Source organism: Patella vulgata, chromosome 3, assembly GCF_932274485.2.
Source record: "Patella vulgata chromosome 3, xgPatVulg1.2, whole genome shotgun sequence".
NCBI lineage: Eukaryota > Metazoa > Mollusca > Gastropoda > Patellidae > Patella > Patella vulgata.
In genome coordinates, this window is record NC_065881.2 from 82,856,585 (window position 1) to 82,878,383 (window position 21,799).

The 21,799-nt window shown below is 39.7% G+C and overlaps 1 protein-coding gene across 1 annotated transcript in view; it reads right to left on the reverse strand.

The window, feature by feature from the left end:
- Positions 1-10,711: 10,711 nt before the first annotated feature.
- LOC126816967 (putative G-protein coupled receptor F59B2.13) overlaps positions 10,712-21,799 on the reverse strand; it is a 71,644-nt gene continuing 60,556 nt past the window's right edge. Inside the window, exon 3 of the mRNA XM_050543777.2 lies at positions 10,712-12,532. Coding sequence (XP_050399734.1) covers positions 11,449-12,532 — 1,084 coding nt within the window. The 3' untranslated portion in view covers positions 10,712-11,448. The remainder of the gene's footprint in view (positions 12,533-21,799) is intronic.

The window sequence follows — 21,799 nt, forward strand, 5'->3', positions numbered from 1 at the left end:
ACAATATAAATTAAACTTTAAATACCACACCCAGTCAGCTATATAACTTTAAATACCACAACTAGTCAACTATATAACTTTAAATACCACACCCAGTCAGCTATATAACTTTAAATACCACAACTAGTCAACTATATAACTTTAAATACCACACCCAGTCAACTATATAACTCTAAATACCAGACCCAGTCAACTATATAACTTTAAATACCACACCCAGTCAACTATATAACTTTTAAATACGACACCCAGTCAACTATATAACTTTAAATACCACACCCAGTAACTATATAACTTTAAATACAACAGTCAACTATATAACTTTAAATACCACAACCAGTGAGCAAATATTTGACAACTGACCTAAGTGGGGTTTTCTATAGAATATGTATATCCTAATACAAGACCTCAAGGGACTGCTTTGCTTATATCAATTCATCAAAAACGAGGTTAACTACAAGACTAAAAAGGGCCCTCAAACTACAGGAAAACATCAACTTCTTTAGCCTGGCGTTTAACATAATACTTTTCTGCACCAACCGAGATAATGAAAATTGGCATATGTCATGCAATGTGTTGTGAGGGAAATTCTGCGCGGACCGTGGCGTTTCCGCCTCATCCCTGTCGAATATCAACTGCGAAGAAATCTTTTACGTACACATGTTAACCTAGGTTGTTCGTCCAATGCTGGGGGTTGGATGGCCGAATGGTTAGCACATGCGCGCTGTATCATAAAGCCTGTAATTGAGTCAACTGGCGTGGTTTCGATTCCCCGGTCGTACGTGACAAGGAGTAGGGACGCCTGTCCAGCCTCGTGGGTTTTCTCGTGGTCTTCCGGTTTCCTCCCACTGCTAAAGACCCCTACGCGCAAGCGAATTATTGAAATAAAATTGAACCATATGTTAGTCTCGAAATGACATAGTTTGTGTTGAGTAGACGTTAAACCCCATTTCTCCCTCTCTCTCTCTCGCCCAATGCTACTACACCACTGACAGAGAAACTATGCTGGAAATCTCGATGGACTTTTTCGCAAAATCAACAACTTTGAATTCTTTATTCTGATATACACCAAATCGTCCTTAATAGCCGTCAACGGATGTTAATATGTACATAAACAATTACAAATGGCCGCCTGCCAAATAAGAAGCTTCACACGGAAATTTCTCTTTAATCAGTACAGGTATTTCCACCCACTCAAACAACCTTGATTTTATTTGGATATTAAAGATACATTATGTAACCTCGGTTATAATTGGCCAATTAAAGATGTATTTTGTAAGATTTAGATAAAAGGGCTGCCCGATCGCGCTATAATAGTTTAAAAAAGGAAAATAATAAAAAAATGAATATGATGAAAGTTTCAGTCGAATTACTTCATACTAAGTTTTTACAACAAATAGGCTTAGTGTACAATGTATCGATTGTCAAGTCCCCCGTGTGTATCGCCCATATTATAGTTTAATGAAGATATGGCGGGCGTTGTCTAATCCACCCAATATCCTAGAAATCCGAAGATTTAGAGGGCTGGGTATGGAATTACCATATCAATATAAATGTTTACATAATAGTTTATATAGCATTTGCAACTAGAAAAAAGACCTCTGATAGCTCCTAATTACTTGGTTCCCACTATCATAATTAGCGCTACGATTGAAATCGTGGTTTAATCGTGGAATAATTGTGGTGATTCAATCAGGTCAGTCGTAGCAATCGTGTTGATCGTATCGAAACGTATCGGAACATATCTGCACATACCAGATCGTGGACGCGTTCTTATTGAATGATTAAAACCACTATTACAACCGTAGCACGAATCGTGATAGTGGGAACCGGGCAGTAATATCCCATCAGACCGAGGTGGCGTCCTTACTGTGCTGCTATGGCGACGGAAAATTGTCTCAGAGCGCATCAAGATCGCCACATGCGTGCTAAAGGTATGGTGGAAACGCCCGATATCGCGCTGTGGTCTCCATGGTCGCCAAAGATCGCCGAGTCGCGGCGTTTGTTTTGAGCATATTCAAATCAAACGCCAAGGGTCTGCGATCTGACCTGGAAAGCTGTAAAAACGCGACTTTTTTCAAATTTGTAATTCTCGCGTTGTGTTCACGTTTGCCAGCGACCTTGTGCATTGTCTGGTCGCCGTACGGTCGCAGCAGCGCAATAAGGACGCCACTCCGGTCTGACTGGGACATAAGCAATCCAAGCACATCTCAGGGCATCATTGGACAGGGGGCATGACAGAATTTCTGCTTTTTTTAATTCAAAAATTAATTCAGAACTCTTAATTAGTGTTTTACTGTTTTGTCCTTTCTTACCTGCTTTGTCTCTAATAATATTGATGTATATAAACCTCATTTTGTCAAATGTAAGACAAACAACTCCTGACATTTTGATACGGTTATGACAAAATTCCGATTTACTAGACCCGCCACACGTAAAAACAATATAATTACGATATGTTGATCCCAACTTTACATATTGTATTTTACGAGACCTTACACCCCACTCCATTCGGAATTTCCAATTACCAGACACGGAGTAACAGACTTAATTAATTCCCAAGATGTCTTGATAATTCCCTCATCTGAAGTGCAAATGGCCCGAAGCATCTGCACGTAGAATTGTGATAAGACGTCAGCACACGATTGTCTGACTATTTGCGACTTTCATTTCTCTGCCTGTCTGTTCGGTGACTATACTAGGGCTGCTCAGAGGTTCAACTTGTTAAAATATGGGGTATACGGGCTGCTTTCGGCATACCTCGGCAGACTCCGGTACCCTAATCTAATCTCTGCTGTTTGATGAATTCCGCCATTGGAACTGCTTTCAAGTTCCCGGATTTAAAATGGCGGCGTCCATGTAACCTGCTTTATCTTAAGAAACTGAATAAAATATACAAAGCTTTCATTGTCTCAAGCTGTTTTCCTTTCAGGTTTATCCGATTTTCTTAAAATAAAGAACAACTTTGCAATGAAACCTCTACACACTCTTCGAAGGACGACATGTTGAGAACTTTTTCTAAAAGCGGCAAGTTTTCCTAATAAGTAAACCGGTAGCCGCATCACAATTGTATGGGTGTAGCTACATATCACTTACCGTCATACAGACGGGGCTAGATGTAGTGTAGCGGAGTCACCCGAAATTTGCCCAATGATACGGGCTGGCCACGGTGTGACATAATTTTTCAACACCTCTACCGGTTTTGGAGTTAACCTTTTTCCGGTTCTTGGCTGTACGAATGTAACACCGAGTAACCACTAGTAACACCCTATCGCCCAAACAGCATCAGACGATAACTTTAAGAAAGATTATTCTGACAGTAACTAGATATTCAGTAGGCCCAGTAGGGTATAATTTTGACACCCGGCCATGTGGATATCTACTTCACAATTCCTCTCAAGAAACCTACTTTCCCTTAAAGCAGTTGTGACAAGAGTGTCTACAAAATATATCCCGGCTTTGAAACTCGCCTTTCATATCAAAATGGATAGAGGGAATGAGAGGCACCGTGGCTCGGTCAGATTGTCTATAGGTCACGTTTTAGATCCCTGTGTTGACCAAGAAAGTTGATCTGAATTTTCGGGCGTAGTACAACCTTGTCAGAAGCGCAAGCCGGGGCACCTCGTGAGGACATATCGTCAGCTAGATGGGTTGAAAAGCCGAGGTCCCGTGTACATGCATGGACGTGCAAGTAAAAGAACAACAGTTGGAATTCGATCTTATTAAGAGTCGGCCGTAGCGCCGCTGTCAGGGCAAAATTTCTCTCATGGCACGCTGTATATCATATGCCTGTCTTTATTAGCCCAGTCGGAGCAGAACAGTAGGATGTTAAACCCTATTTCATTTCATAAACTTCTAAACCGGATAAAACGCGTAACAAAATTGGGAAATGCACATTCGCGAGACAATGGGAATACAAATTTGGCTACAGGGCTAAGAACAAGAGGTTGAGTGTGGAAGATGACCTCATGACACCTGTTAACACGTATGCATCCTCGGTATCATCAGTGGTCCTATTCCGTTCCACTCCACTAACCCCTTGGTTCATCCATGGGGGAGACAATTATGCAAATTATCTGCCCTTGATGGTTGTGCTTGTTTTATCAGCCAATAAAAAAAATCATAAAATAAATAAAAACTGACATAAAAACGTCTTTCCCATCCAAAAGATGTTTTAGGACATCTTTTGGTGTACATGTCACTTCCTTTGTATTAAATGTCTTGTAAATGTTCTCATAATCGAACGAACAAGCCGCCATATTGTTCTGAATGTAAATAATGAGAGGCTAAGACTGATTTGCAAACAGTTTTTTTATTGGTTCGTAGAATAAAGCTGCGTCCAAGGGCAGATAATTTGAATATGTGAAGACTCCATCGGTGAACCCATCGCATAAAGGAGTAAAACAGAATGAGACCACCGGAGATACCTAGGATGACACGTATGATCTTTTATGCTAGGACCCCACTGTCGTGCGAGGCGTTAGGGTATGATTGTCCCTATTGAGTACACGATGTGGTACAGTGGTAATCATTATTCGTAGACATTGTGTTTTGTTCGTAAACATTGTGGTTTGATTTGTAAACATTGTGGTTTTGTTCGTAAACATTTTGGTATGATTTGTAAACATTGTGGTTTTGTTCGTAAACATTGTGGTTTTTTTCCGCGTAAACATTGTGGTTTCATTTGCAAACGTTGTGGTTTCATTTGTAAACATTGTGGTTTTGTACGTAAACATTGTTATTTTGTACGTAAACATTGTGTTTACCCCCGTAAACATTGTGTTTTCCCCGTAAACATTGTGGTTTCATTCGTAAACATTGCGGTTTTATTCGTAAACATTGTGTTGTTTCGTAAACATTGTGGTTTTATTCGTAAACATTGTGTTGTTTCGTAAACATTGTAGTTTCATTCGTAAATATTGTTTTTATTCGTGTACATTGTGGTTTTATTCGTAAACATTGTGTTGTTTCGTAAACATTGTAGTTTCATTCGTAAAAATTGTGTTTTATTCGTAAACATTGTGTTTTATTCGTAAACAATATGGATTTATTCATAAACAATATGGATTTATTCATAAACAATATGGATTTATTCATAAACAATATGGATTTAATATGGATTTATTTGTAAACAATATGGATTTATTTGTAAACAATATGGATTTATATGTAAACAATATGGATTTTTTTGTAAACAATATGGATTTATTTGTAAACAATATGGATTTATTTGTAAACAATATGTAAACAATATGGATTTATTTGTAAACAATATGGATTTACTCGTGAACATTGTGGTTACGAATAACGCTATCCTCCAAAGGGGGGGGGGGGGGGTGGATGGCCAAATGGTTAGCACATGCGCGCTGTATCATAAAGCCTGTAATTGAGTCAACTGGCGTGGTTTCGAATCCCCGGTTGTACGTGACAAGGAGTAGGATCGCCTGTCCAGCCTCGTTAGTTTTCTCCGGGTCCTCCGGTTTCCTCCCACTGCTAAAGACCCCTACGCCCATGCGAATTATTGAAATAAAATCAAACCATATGTTAGTCCCGAAATGATCTAGTTTGTGTCGAGTGGACGTTAAACCCATTTCTCTCTCTCTCTCTCTCTCTCGGTGTTCCTCCATGTTTGACATTTAAACCTTAATAATCCAAAATAAATGACTTTACAAGAAATAAGAATTATTCCTACCCCTCTACTTATCTTTAATCCGATCAATGAACACCCTCACCATTCCGTCGTCTGCCTTCCAAATTGTAAAATCATTGAATCAAATTACTTAACTAACAAGCGAAAGAAATAAATGCAATTGTCTGCGTAGTTTATTCATTATCGATCTCAGTCGACAGTCTCTATACAAATTTGAAAGTTAATTGAAATCCGATATTGAGGTGTAAAGCTTAATACTGTAAAAGTAATTCTCTAGAGGAACTCATTAGATAATTTTCTTGGCACACGTGTACTCAACATCCTGTATTGTCGGTATTCAAATTCACACCACCCACACAGCCCACGATAGGACCCGTACGACTCGAGCTAAGAACTCCATACAATTTCGTCCCCGACAAACCATATGTCACAGACGTTTCGTCCCCGTTAAACGGTATATCACGACCGTTTCTTGGTTTATCTATCTGCAACTGTCAGATGACGGATGGTCGGCCGGTTTGTGATCTTTTAGATTCATGGTCGGCCGGTTTGTGATATTGTAGAGGGATGATTATTCTCCGATGTGCGATCATGTAGACGAACGATTCCCAGGTTTACGATTTGTTTATACGAATGTTCCCCAGGTTTGTTATCTTTCCGGATAGTCGACCGATTTGTGATCTTTTATGCTAGGACCCCCCTGTCGTGCGATGCGTTAGGATATGATTCTCCCTATTGAGTACACGATGTGGTACGTGCAGATACGTTCGGATACGTTTCGATACGATCAACACGATTGCTACGACTGACCTAATTATATGATAAGACCAGATAGGATCACCACGATTACTCAAAGATTAAAACCACGATTTCAATCGCAGAGCGAATCGTGACAGTGGGGGACTTAGCATTAGGCAGATGATCCTCACCTTTGTGATCGATGATATCCGGTTTGTGATCGATTATATCCGGTTTGTGATCGATGATATCCGGCGTATGATCCTCTGAATCATTCTAGTTTGTTATATTTTAGACGGATGATCCACATATTTGTGATATTAACGGATGGGACTCTGGTTTGTGATCTTTTAGACGGATGATCCCCTAGTTTTTAATCTTTTAGACGGATGATCCAGGTTTTCTTGCCTTTTGGGTATGCGAAACTACGAGAGTGACATTTAAAACCAGAAACCAGTGTTTAACCTAAACCTCCGTTGTTCGCTCTCTGCTAGACCTAATCAATACGAATGCAAATCATGAACTGTACTGAGTGATAGATCCCCATACTAAACTTATTGGTTGTCTGTCTACATTTAACTTCGCTTGAGAAGAGACACTAAGCTAGTTGACCGACATTTTATGTCCCGAATCGATGATTTTAGTCGAATACACTAATTAAGTTTACTTCGAGAATTTTGGAAATTATTTTTTTGCCCCCATTTGATGGAATTGAATAAATTTTTTTGGGCTTTGTGTGTATGCCAGATGTTAAACAGAGTAGAACCGCATTACAAAATAATATAGAAAGTTTTGGATATGGCGGCCATTCAGGACAGAGATCTATTCTTGAAGTATGAAGTAGATGGCTCTCTGTGTGTAGAATAATAGATCCCATGTCCCATGGATATGTGGTCGGTTTATGTCGAATTGACTGTTATACAACCTATCAATAAGCCCGTGTTATTATATTGTCTGTGAAGACGGTGGCATTGTTAATTACAGCCCATTGAAGAAGCTATCGTCTTGACACGGTGACAGCTTAATACTGAGGGGCATTTTCTTATCACTGAATGGCTTTTCATGGAGAAATCTCTCAGATGTATGCCTTCACACAGAATTGTACTTTGATGACATGCCCTTTTCGCACCAGGAATATTACTGCGGTAACCTATATTACATTGAACTGTATGAGGAAAGTACTTTGATGACATGCCCTTTTCGCACCAGGAATATTACTGCGGTAACCTATATTACATTGAACTGTATGAGGAAAGTGTCTTACTATTGTGTGGACTGGCTGATGAATATGTGACTCTACACGTGGGTTCGAACCCGGCGTGGGGGTCACGGTGGTTAAGTGAGTAAGACGCTGGCTTGCTAGCCTGGAGGTCGGGTGTTCGATCCCTGCATTGGCCGAGAAAGTTCATCCAGATTTTCTGGCGTGTTTCCCCCTTGTCAGTGATGCAGAACGAAGGGCTTGACAAGGACAGCTGTCTAGTCATTCGGATGGGACGAAAAACCGAGGTGGCGTGCACGTAAAAGATCCCTTGACAGTTGGAATTCGATATAAGGGTAGGCCGTAGTGCCGCTGTCCGGGCAAAATGTCCCTCATAACACTGTATGGCGTACGCCCGTCTTCATTAGCCCATCTCGGAGCCAAACAGTAAGACGTTAAATCCCAATTGATTTGATTTCATTTCATTCCGAACCCGGCGTCTGTATCGATGTATTATGCCCCCAACCACCAACCACTTGTAGATCATTTACCAGACCATGATGGGGGCAAAGATGGTCTCGGGTTTGATCTCAGTGTTCTCCTAGACAATTCAAGTCTGTCGTTCCCCGTGTCAGCAGTATAGGGCGGGGTGGGGGGGGGGGGCTGAAAAGAACAGACGTATAGTCATTCGGATGGGACGTGAATGACCCCCCCCCCCAATGCGTTAAAATCGAAGATGTGGTTTAACACCATGCAGACCAGGATAATGACAACAGGCATGTAGTGTACGTGTTCTATATGAAAGACAGTTGGGGGGGGGGGATGACCGAATGTTTAGCACGTGCGCGCTGTATCATAATGTCTGTCATTGAGTCAACTGGCGTGGTGTAATACTTTTAGTAGAATTTTTGCTCGAGAAATAACATATTCGCATAATATGTGATATGTACTTAAAATACTTATATCAACTTAGTCTGTAATTGATAGTTGACACATAAAAAAGAGCGATTTATCGAAAACATATGTCACTCATTTACCACCGAATTACACGTGAGTGGAATTATTCTAATTGCATCATTTGATTAAAAGTAACCAATCATTTTGTTAATTACACAAGTTCAGGGCCATGATCACGCGTTATTGTGCATGATATTCACTTACCTTTAAAATAAACCGGGGAACCCTGTAAGTCAGACTTGCATTAGATTCCAGAGATCGAGGGTACATCTGAGTTCCTAGACAGCCGAGAGGCTGGATAGGGTGGAGAAGTGGTTTTAGCTATATAGTATTGTAATTTGTGCTATGCTTGTATACCTGTATTCAGTTATATGCTATATAAAATGTAGAAGCGAACTATGCATTATTATTCCTGGTATGACAAACGTCTTAAGAAACTGGAAGAAGTAAATACACAACGTGAAGCAGAAGTAAAGACAGCTAGAGACAAATCCTAGACGATCACAAGGCTACAGAAATATGTAGTAAGAAAAGATGCATGGGTTCTACGTAGGATGTGACCGGTTTGACAATGTACGCTCTCCACGTCAGACAAAAGACCCATGGTGCTACAGTGGTTTCGATTCCCCGGTTGTACGTGACAAGGAGTACGGTCGCCTGTCCAACCTCGTGGGTTTTCTCCGGGTCCTTCGGTTTCCTTCCACTGCTAAAGACCCCTACGCGCAAGCGAATTATTGAAATAAAATTTAACCATATGTTAGTCCCGTAATGACCTAGTTTGTGTCGAGTGGACGTTAAACCCCATTTCTCTCTCTCTCTCTCTCTCTCTCTCTCTCTCTCTGAAAGACAGCTGTGCTGATCCCTATAATTAAGGAATGTACTCTAATAGTTAATTACCCACGTTATGAAAGTGACTTTAGTATTAACTGATGGCGGTTTTGATATACAACAGAAGCTCTGGTGACTTACACCAGAAGAACGCCTTGTACGTCAGGTATCGTAATTACAACAGACACATGCTCTGGAGGCTTACACTGGAACAACTGCTTGTACGTCTGGTATTCTTAGTATCGTAATTACGCAAGAAATTGAATGGCCGAGAAAGTTCATAGGGATTTTCCGACGGGCTCCTCCTTGTCACATCGCGAATTCTATACTTGGGCATACCGAGGGCCCAGAACCAGGAGGCAATATCTCTAAAAAGGGGTGTCACTCCTAATAGTCCAGCCAGAAGTGAATATGTGCCTAATAAACAGCAATTTAGTGCTAGAAGTGACCACGTGCCAGATATCCGCTTCTGGACGAATCGGTTTTATGATGGTTCTGAGCCCTCGATAATTCTTTGTGAGCTGCGGTCACCGCGGCTAAGTGAGTAAGACGCTTGCCTGGAGGTCGGGGGTTCGATCCCTGCATTGGCCGAGAAAGTTCATCCAGATTTTCCGGCGTGGTTTCCCCTTGTCAGTGATGCAGGACGGAGGGCCTGACAAGGACAGCTGTCTAGTCGACCGGATGGTACGAAAAATAGAAGTCCCCCGTACACATTGGCGTGCACGTAAAAGATCGCTTGGCAGTTGGAATTCGATATAAAAGTAGGCCGTTGTCCCGCTGTCCGGCAAAATTTCCCTCATAGCACACTGTATGCCACATGCCCGTCTTTATTATCCCGGTTCAGAGCAGAACAGTAGGCCGTTAAACCCCATTTCATTTCATTTCTAAATGATAGCTGTAGTTTGTATAGTGATACTTTTGCGCAGATCTACCCTGAATCACAGCTTAAGGTATGTCATTGAGTCAACTGGCGTGGTTTCGAGTCCCCGCTTGTAGGTAACAAGGAGTAGGGTTGCCTGTCCAATCACGTGGGTTTTCTCCGGGTCCTCCGGTGTCCTCCCAGTGCTAAAGACATCTACGTAAAACTAGGAGCCACGGTGGCTCAGTGAGTAAATGGTGGTGGCCAGCTAACCAGGTGGGCGCTGGATCAATATGGGTGTTGGCCAAGAAAGTTCCGAGTCGTTTGGATGGAACCAAAAACCGAGGAGAAAACTTTCCTCATAGCACACGTACGTTCGTATGGCGTTTGTCGATTTTCATTATCCCCATTCATCCAATAAGACAGGACGTTAAAGCCCATTTCATTGAGCTTTATTGAAAAAGAATTTTAAAAAAAGACGTTTTATATAAAATCGGGTTATTTATTAACCTATTAGGATGAGTGTTATATGTAAGCGCATTTTTATTACAATCCATGTGATTGGTGGTTTATCGAATCATGGTTTAAAAACGTAATAAATTGTCCTTGAGCTTCAGGCTAGTCTGGATCCCAGAACAACTCCACAATCTTTCCGCCATATTGCCCTAACAACTAAACCTTACGATGATACTTGCCCTCTGTGATGTCTATGCAGATGAGGTTTTGGTGTCTAGCTGGGGCTTCACACTAAACGCTTAAGATATATCAAGTTAATAATGCCCATCAGTAATTTCATGAATGAGTTCGACTCCCGCTGAGTGTCTTTGTAAGTACATCCAGCCTAGATAACAGGCACGGTATCGTTTGTGAGTAGGCTATACAACGTTTATTAAAATATTTTAAATTTATTTACACGATCTTTAGAAAACAAAATAATGGTGGGTATAATTCCACATAAACTTAATATTTCTTTGAAAAGGGTCGCGTTTAGGGAACACAAAACCGACACCTAATATCCACAAATTGTGCCTCTTTTTAAAGAATAATCTTCACAATTATGTTGAAGTAAACAAATAATGATGATTTAATGTTATTTCTAATTCTGTTCTGCTTACAAATGATTAAGCAATGTAGAAAATCCGTGCTAACGTAACACAAAACATCGCCATCTTAGTTTTTTTTTCAAATTGTTATAACACGTCGTTGTTTTGTTTTAGTTTACATTAGCGATGTTTCAAACTCCTTTTTCCATTGTTTAGACACTTGGTAAATGTTCCAGCAGCCACAACAAAACAAATATTTCAGGGTTTTTCTGAAGTAAGGGCTTATGATACAGTAGAGAATGAAATTAACGGAGAAATTGACAGACTGCATAAAATTCATGACAGCCTCGATAGTTAAATACGTGTAGTTGCTCTCATTGTCCGTGATTCTAGCTAGATGGATGACTATCTCAGATGGCGCCACCAAGATGAAGAACATGACGATGATGACAACGAGAGTTATCGTTATTGTATGGCTCGTGCTCGTCGACGAATGATCACTGCGACGATCACGTTTAAACGCTTGTCGCATTTTGTAGGATTTGTAAATTTTACGGCACAGGCAGACATTAAAATAGAGCAAAAGAACAAGTGGAATAAAGTTACCGATCACCGCCCAGATTATCCGATAAGCCGTGTCGATCTGTCGATCATTCCACAGAGGAATAGGATTTGGTATATAAACTTTTGTACTGGTGTTTGTGCAGAGTTGTCGAACTTCATACCGCCACAAGACAGGAATGTTGAAGGTGAATGAGAACACGTAAGTTATCACAATAACACATTTGATCCTACTGGTTGTCAAGTAAATATCCTGACGTAACGGATGACATATCGCGAGATATCGTTCTAACGCCATAGCAACAGTTAACCACGTGCTAATGATGATGAACACGTTAATAATGGCGGCACAGTAGATTCTGTAATACAAAACAAACCCCCTGCTGGTGTAAACATCATCTTGGGGTAAAAACACCGTCGGGAAGGCAAAGAAACAAAACATTAGATCCGACACGGCGAGTGAAACTAGGCACAAATTAGCAGATAACTCCAGTCTTTTGAAGGCCTTTTGTAGTTTTCGTCTGGTTAATATACACAAGTTTAACACGTTACCAAAGATACCGAATAAACATACAGACGGTATGCCAAAACCATAAACAACATGGCTGACTTCCTCAAAGAGTTTTTTCGCTTCGTCATTAGCAATGCTCATGTTGTGTTGAGCTTCCATTGTCAGATTTAGACAATCCAACATGACCCTGAAAAAAGTAAAACAAAATATTATTAAATAAATAAATAAATAAATAAATAAATAAAATCAATTCCAAGGCCCGTAAAGGGTAATCAGGATCAAGCTAAATAAACAGAACTAGACAGACACGCGAAATAGCATGTGTGATACTTCAGTGTGGTTGGCTTTGAAACAGATATACTAGATCCTATTCCTATTTTTTCACCACAATGTGATTATAATACAGATCTATATTTCGTTTCGTTTTTTTATACTTTCGATGGCCCAAACTACATGAAGATTTGACCAGTTATACTGGTAGGTCGCGTCAGGGGTCGTACAAGCAGCTTTTGACCTTTGACGTAAGGCATTGATTAATCAATCGGCGTTGAAGTTTCTCTTGATTTACCCATAGTTCCCTGCATCGCACGCCAAGAAGTCGTCGTAACACATAGTTGCATTGCCTAATCCATCACGCCATCCAGAACGCAGGTTATATAACAACTCTTCCAGATGCTAGTGTAGTACAGATAAATACAACGAAATTTTGAACTATAAAAAACATTATAGGGATTCAAGATATAACAAAAGGTATAAACACATCTTCCCGGAGTCGAGTCAACATAGTCGTAGATTTCGTTCCAAGCCGTGTATTACCTTGTCCGTAAAGTCCGTGTTTACAGCGGAGAAATATAGTTTAGACACAACCCCATGACGTCATATAAAAACTGTACGCCCAATGAAACTTTCCCTTCTATCACACACTATATGATGGCCTTTAAAGTTTAAGGAAACATTTTGGTTTGGACACATCCCCATGATGTCATATAAAAACTGTACGCCCAATGAAACTTTTCTTTCTATCGTACACTATATGGTGGCCTTTAAAGTTTAAAGAGACATTTTCGTTTGGTTTGAACTAATATAATTAAAAAACAACTGATTTTAATTAAACGACGGACGAGAACTAGGTTGTGATTGGTCGCAAATATCGCACCGAGTCAACATTTTTTGATAATTACGGAAGACCATTAGGGTCAATCAAATGAGTAAAAAATTCTGATTATCTTGTAATTGCAAGATAGTTTTCTTATAACTAGCTTGAAATTACAAGATACGGAGAAGCCCATTGGGGTCAATCACATGAAAAAAAGTGTCCTAATTACAAAATAATCAGAATTTAGATTCAATTGATTGACCCTAATGGTCTTCCGTTGATAATGATAAGTTTGTGAAGTATATTAACAGTAACCTGCCACGGATACAGCTCTCTCAGTCTGAAAACTAGCTGCGATCAACAGCAGTGGTTATTCCGAGGTGCTGACTGGCGGAAAACCGTCTTTATTAACCAAATCGGTGCAGACCCCGTTCCTAAAATATCCTAGGCCTCTGATATGTCAACAAACCTAGTAGTCATGGCAATCTTACCGCTGTAGTTTTACACTATGAGGAAATTAATAAGACAAGCATTTGTAAATTAAATTCAGCAATACATTCTACGAACAGTGACATTCACTGAAATCAATCGTCATGTAGTTTTACAGAGAGAAACCTTAAATAAACATCTACTAAAGGCGTAGTAATACAAGATTTATACCCTTATTTGGAACACGTAATGGCTTTGATTAATAGTCTCTTTCGGCAAGTCTTTTCAAGAGAGAGAGAGAGGGGGGGGGGGCGGGGTAACGTCCACTCGACACAAACTAGGTCATTACGGGACTAACATATGGTTCAATTTCATTTCAATAATTCGCTTGCGCGTAGGGGTCTTTAGCAGTGGGAGGAAACCGGGGGACCCAGAGAGAGAGAGAGAGAGAGAGAGAGAAAGAGAGAGAGAGAGCGTGTGGTTTCGATTCCCCGGCTGTACCTGACAAGGATTAGGGTCGCCTGTCTAACCTCGTGGGTTTTCTTCGGGTCCCCCGGTTTCCTCCCACTACTAAAGACCCCTACGCGCAAGCGAATTAATGAAATCATATTGAACCATATGTTAGTCCTGAAATGACCTACTTTGTGTCGAGTAGACTCAAAACCCCAACTCTCGCGCTCTCTCTCTCTAAGCCATATCGGGGATCACGTGGCTAAGTGGGTAAGACGCTGGCTCGCTAGCCCGGAGGTCAGGTGTTCGATCCCTGCATTGGCCGAAAAAGTTCATCCAGATTTTCCATCGTGGTTTCCCCTTGTCAGTGATGCAGGACGGAGGGCCTGACAAGGACAGCTGTCTAGTCGTTCGGATGGGACGAAAAACCGAGGTCCCGTGTACACATTGGCTTGCACGTAAAAGATCCCTTGGCAGTTAGAATTCGATAAGAGTAGGCCGTAGTGCCGCTGCCCGGGCAAAATTTCCCTCATAGCACACTGTATGGCGTATGCCCGTCTTCATTAGCCCAGTTCGGAGCAGAACAGTAGGACGTTAAACCCCATTTCATTTCATTTCATTTCTAAGCCATATCGTCATTTCAGCCACAATATCTTAACGGAATTTAATCTGTTTACTAATGGCGATAACTAACGCTTCTTTAACTACTACCATAGACTATCTATTACCTATTACCAGAATTTCCCGGATCCCTCGGTCAACTCTCTCTCTCTCTCTCTCTCTCTCTCTCTACAAGCCTGTTTGTTGTTTATTTTAGATCAAGTAAACCTACATGATTAATGGTGTTGATACTCAGGGTCGACTGTAATCCGGATCTATCCCGAGAATAGTAAATTATTTTGTCATTAATTCTCCTATTTAATGCCATGTTTAATGAGAGATACATCTAAATATGAATTAACAAATCCCACGGTAAGTCCGATAAATGTCCACACCAAACTGCTAAATGTATATTTTCCAAGATCCTCTAATACCCAATGATTTACTATCATCCTATTTCATTTCCCATGTTGACGCTGGACATCACAGAAACATCGTCTTGTTAACATTCCCTTTATTGGACAATAAATGGTGTCTAGATTACCCAGTATCACGTATCATATAAGATCTGTATTATCTGAAGACAATCAAATGTTGAGTTTAGAAATTTAGAGTTTCTTCTAAGAAAAAGACTATTAGTACAATTTAAAAGCCCTACATTAAAGTACTCTGTTTTCCGAAAGAAACCCCACAATGACAGCCTCATTGTGTTAATTAAAGGTGTAAATAACCGTAGATGAAAACACGTGGGAACCTGGACAAGATTTTAATATAAGAGGATTACAAATAATAAACAAACTATACTGAATAATAAACTTCTAAAAAAATACGGTATAGAAACTTACTATTGGCCTGGATTTGAACCTGGGTGGCTTGATAATAAATACATATTATTTACATTAAAGGATTTATTTACTGAAAACGGTTAATAAATAGTAGAATTAAACTCCAGCTAAACAAAGGTGTCACATGTCGTATTAAAGATGGGTATTAAATTGCTTCTAGTTCATTGTTAATACCTAAATAAAAAGTGGTTTCAAGGGAATAAGCTGACTCCATTGACCGGTCAACGGACACAATACATTTCTCTATTGTTGGGCGAACTGTTGAATTGAAACCGATGTTGTTAGTGATGGTAGCATCTTCGTACAGAACAATGACACATCGCCGTATCATCCAGGTGAAATGAGAGAGAGAAATGGGGTTTAACGTCCACTCGACACAAACTAGGTCATTTTGGGACTAACATATGGTTCAATTTTATTTCAATAATTCGCTTGCGCGTGGGAGAAAACCGAAGGACGTGGGGAAAACCCACGAGGTTGGACAGGCGACCCTACTCTTTGTCGCGTACAACCGGGGAATCGAAACCACGGAGGTTGGCTTAATGAGAGACCTTATGATGCAGCGCGCACTCGCTAACCATTCGGTCATCCCCCCACCCCCAGTTAAAATGAAATGGGCTATACTGCTCTGACCGGACTAATGAAGAAGACCATACACTATGTGCTTACATTTATTTCGAATTCCAATGTATAATATAACCTCGGTTTTCTGACCCATCCGAACGACTGCATGCTGTCCCTAATCAGATCGTCTTGAAAAGGGTAAACTACACCGGAAAATACCGGTGAGCTTTCTCGACCAACGCGCACTGAGAGACACAATTGCTCCGGTGTATTATATGTAGGAGAACGATGACTGTCTCGTCAGAGAGATGACAATCAGATTAAAATACAGATTATATTTCGTTTCGTTTCGATGGCCTACACTACACGAAGATCTGACCGGTTGTAGTAAAAGGTCGCATCATAGGTCGTACGAACGGCTTTTGACCCTATGACGTCAGAATTCCTTAATCAATCAGCGTTGACGTTTCTAGTGGTTTACCCACAGTTCCGTAAATCGCACGCCAAGAAGTCGCCGTAACAGATGGTTTCATTGGCTAATACCTCACGCCATGCAGAACGCATGTTATATAGCAACTCTTCCAGATCCTTGTGTAGTACAGACAAATAAAACGAAATTTTAAACTATAAAAAACGAAACGAAATAGGATCTGTGTTTTAATCAGATTGGAGAGATGGAAGCTTGGTTATCGAGAATGATATGTATATGATTAGAGATGAATGCTCGGTTGACTAGGATGGTGTTTCTATAATAACACCTGTATATTGACACCTATATAATTAGAGATTGACATACCTGGTATAGCTTTGTACCGAAAACCTATTCAACAACAACAACAACAATAATAGCGCGAGTAAAATGGGGTTTAACGTCCACTCGACACAGTCTAGGCCATTTCAGCTACAATTTTAGTTCAATAATTCGCTAGCGCGTAGGAGTCTTTAGCAATACTGGGAAACGGAGAACCCGGAGAAAAATCAAGAGGTTAGGCGGGCGACCCTTCTGCTTGTCACGTAAAGTGTGGGATCGAAACCACGCCACTTGTGGTCAGGAGATATGTCATTCGGCATCCCAACAACATCAACTAGTTTATACCGACCACCTATAGCCGACTACTTGTTTTTACCGACCACCTATAGCCGACTACTTGTTTTTACCGACCGCCTATAGCCGACTACTTGTTTTTTACCGACCACCTATAGTCGACTACTTGTTTTTACCGACCACCCCTCTCTCCCCCTCTCTCTCTCTCTCAGCGTCCACTAGACACAAACTAAGTCAGTTGACTCAATGGCAGATCTTATGATACAATGCGCACGCGCTAACCATTCGGCCATCCACTCCCTCTAGACTATAGAAGAGATAATTCTATGGAATACAATCACTGTTTATAACAAGGATTCTCTAGTCGTCTTTATCAACCAATCTCGGTATAATCAATAGTAATTTTATCAAATATAATCATTTCATGTACATTTCCAGTTCAAAGCATTGAGAGAGAGAGAGAGAGGGAGAGAGAGACGGAGGGGTTATCGTCTCGACGCTGACGGCATAATACTGGCTATTTATTCTCTTATCAATAAATGGCTATTCATGGAGAAATCTCTCAGATGTATGCCTTTCCGTTGAAGAGTTCTTTCCTAGCATATCATTTTCGCACTTGGGAAGTTTACTATGGTTTGAATTAATGCGAGAGAGAGATATATAGAGAGAGAGAGAGAGAGGGGGAGGGTTGACCGATATTTCTCCTTGTCACGACAATGCCTGGAATCCATGCCAGACCTTATAATATACAACGTACGCGTTAAACTACCATTCCTCCGCACGCTCTCTGTAAACAGATATCAACCTTTTCAATTCACGGGTATATCTTATCACAGGTGATTATTTTAAAATCTTCATTTGACGCATGTTCACACCAGGATGCCAGAATCTTTTTTACAAAACCAAACCACGTGTGTTTTGATAAATTTTTTGTAGTAAAGTTTCTCAGCTTGAACCAAAGAAAAACAAACCCATCTTGACGGAGATTGATTGAAACTAAATAACACGGAGATGTTTCATTAGATTTTATTCCTTACCTGCGATATCACTTCGGTGGAAGCGGATGTTAAATAAAGCTATTTCATACATACATTAGATTTTCTGCGATATCACGTCACTATGCACGCGGATTTCTACATTATTTGTAAATTAGTTACACTGCTTGTGCACATTACCAAAGATACATTATGGGAGATTCGATAACGAGTTGGCAGTTCTCACTATAATAGTTAAAAACTAGATAATGTAAAGGTAATTTGCTGAAAATGTCATTCAAATTGATCCACTATGAACAGAGAACTAAGCGAATGAAATTTCTGCCTAGCCTCGGTCTTCATTACTAAAGTCAGTACAATAAACAGCATAGTCTCGATTATCCATTTAATCGTTAAATAGAGAATGAAAGTTATGCAGTAAATTGGCTCACAATCCACTTAAGATCGCAGGCTAGCGATGCCATCTAGAGTTGTTAATGTCTAATTAATAATTTAGATAACATTTCAGGCCTAAAGAAAGACCTGCAATAGACAGATTTAGCTCTTGCATAATGTATGTTTAACAGTTAGGATTGGATATAAGAGTAGGTCATACTCGGCCGTAGGGTCGCTGTACGGGCGAAATCCTCCAAATATCAAAAAAACTGGTCATTAAATCAAATTACTATGTACTTTACATAAAAGGACATGTTCATAAAATAATTTTAAAATTATGAAAACATGCCCATTATATATTGTATTATGCGAATTACAATCAAGGTTTATTTTAAAGGACATTTTTGTAATTGTAGAATGTCATTTCCTACACGTTTCAAATATTGTGAAATCGTACAATAACACACTATACAGCCATTAACAAGGAATACAACCCACGATTTATTAAACATATATCACAATGTTTCCAATTCTCATTTCAGTTTGAAAACGATAAGATAGTATTTGTGCTGGATCGGGAAATGCCACTCAAGGATTTAAAATATTTGTGAACTTCAATTTATATATTTTTTCACATCATATTATAGCCATTTTCCCAGTTAGAAATTCAACGCGTCCCTGTTATTACAGTCCTTGGACAGAACAGTACAGTGGTCGATTATCTATCAATCAGATTAGTTTTGATTGTTCTATATATGTTATAATAATGAATGAATCAATGAATGAAATATGGTTTTATGGCACGTCAGCTCCAACCGGGCTATATTGCGCCAAACATCTGATGACGTATACGAGACAAATTAAATAATATCACATTAATATATAATGTTATACTATAGACGATCAAAGATAGACTGCTGTTCAGATGAACAACGTTGGTTCTGTCAAGCACGAGTCTTCTGTAAGTACATAGATAGTTTAATGGAGTGCTTGTACAACTACACAGCGCCTTTATTGGTTGTTTACTGTACACAATCAGGAACACGCTTAAAATATAAAATACGGTCTATAAAATACAATAAAACGAAAAACGAATCGAAGCTCTTGACCCCCACTATGTTGTTCAATAAAACGAAAAACGAATTAAAGCTCTTGAACCCAAGCCTGCAATGTACGGCCTTTTGTCGTTGTCTTTGTGTGTTGTCTTGTGAATTTAGAGTTGCTAAGTTCTTTTACGATCACTGACGTGTACACGTGACCTCTATACTGCGTGCCTAGAAATCCAGCTTAGCGAACTACCTCTTTGCTCACATGGCCATCGCGGCTGTTGGATCGATTAACGCAGAGGTCTCATTAAAATTGCATTAATGACAATCGTGTATTTTTATTACTTATTGAAGTTTTAATTACTATAATAAAATTTTCCAATTTTTATAAATGTTTTGATATATTTACCAAATGCTTCCCGTGATATTTAAATACGTAATTACATCACAAAAACATAATCAAAATGTCGTCAAAAACCACTCTTTGTAAAAATCCATTAGAAAATGCGTTAAGTTTTATTTTCTATGGATAAAAGTTTCCATTTTCATGTAGATTTGGCATTGATTATTATAAAAGTACATTAATACTCCAAGCTGCTGATCGTAAAATGCATATTTCGGACAATATTTAATTTTAAATGTTTTTTCCCCATACCAAAGTGCACTCAAGCTGCTTATTGAACATTTAGAACAGACAAAACAAAATGTCAATGACAGAAAATCTCCAATCATGGTTACAATAAAACAGATTGTCATTAAAAGATTTGAACCCAGCGCTAGCTTCTTTTTTATCGCCTGCAAAAGATGTCGAATGTTTCAATTCATATCAGATACCGTGTGCACATTGGCGTGCACGTTAAAGATCTCCGGAAGTTGGAATTCGATATAAGAGTAGGCCATAGCACCGCTCGCTGTTCGGGCAAAATTTACCTCATAACACTCTATGGCGTATGCCCGTCTTCATTACCCCTGTCGGAGCAGAACAGTAGGACGTTGAACGGATTTTTTAAAATTCATATCTTTGTAAATACTGAACGGAGTAGAATTCTCACAGTAGTTTGAACTAGATTAATGGCACCGGCTTTAAATGACAATAAACCGGATTTCCGATAAGATTGTTTTTGTTTTTTATTCATTGATGTGCGACACAACCCGCTCTACCAAAGCACACAACTCCGTCTAAACCCATCATAAAGACATAGAAATAAAATCCCTAACACGAACCCTTGCTATAGATACACACTGAACATTAACAGAAATTAAACCGCTTGTGAAAATTACCACCTGAAAGCAAACGTAATATTTGACTTAAACTGACACTTTTACCTACAAATTTGAAAAATCAGATCAGACAGAGAGAGAGAGGGAGAGAGAGAGAGAGAGAGTTTAACGTCCACTCGACATAAACAATGTCACTTCGGGACTAGCCTATGGTTCAATTTTATTTCAATAATTCGCTTGCGCGTAGGGGTCTTTAGAAGTAGGAGGAATGCGGAGGACCCGGAGAAAGTTCATGAGGTTGGACAGGCGACCCCACTGCAGTCACGTCCAACTGGGGAATCAAAACCACGCCAGTTGACTCAATCACAGATCTTGTGAGACAGCGCGCACGTGCTAACCATTCGGCCATCCAACCCGCGAATAATCAGATAAATGCCAGTTCCTTCGCCAACAACCCTTTAAGGTTAACAACACATTTATCAATTTCCTAACAACAAACATTATAGCAAACAATATCAAAATAAGCGACTGGAATTCCTGCAAATCTTAAAATCTATAAAGCAGCATTGCAACTGATTGATTCTTTTATCATAAGATCACAAAATATTGTTTGGGTTATATTACATACAACAGCTGGGAGGATCATTTATTTTTTCCTATTCACTGGTTTTATTGCTTTTTAATTTTCCATTAGAAGAAAGTGACTGTTTTATTACTTTCATACAAATCTCGAATCGATCGACATGAGGTAATAGACCTTTAATTTGCTAACATCGACTTCAATCTAA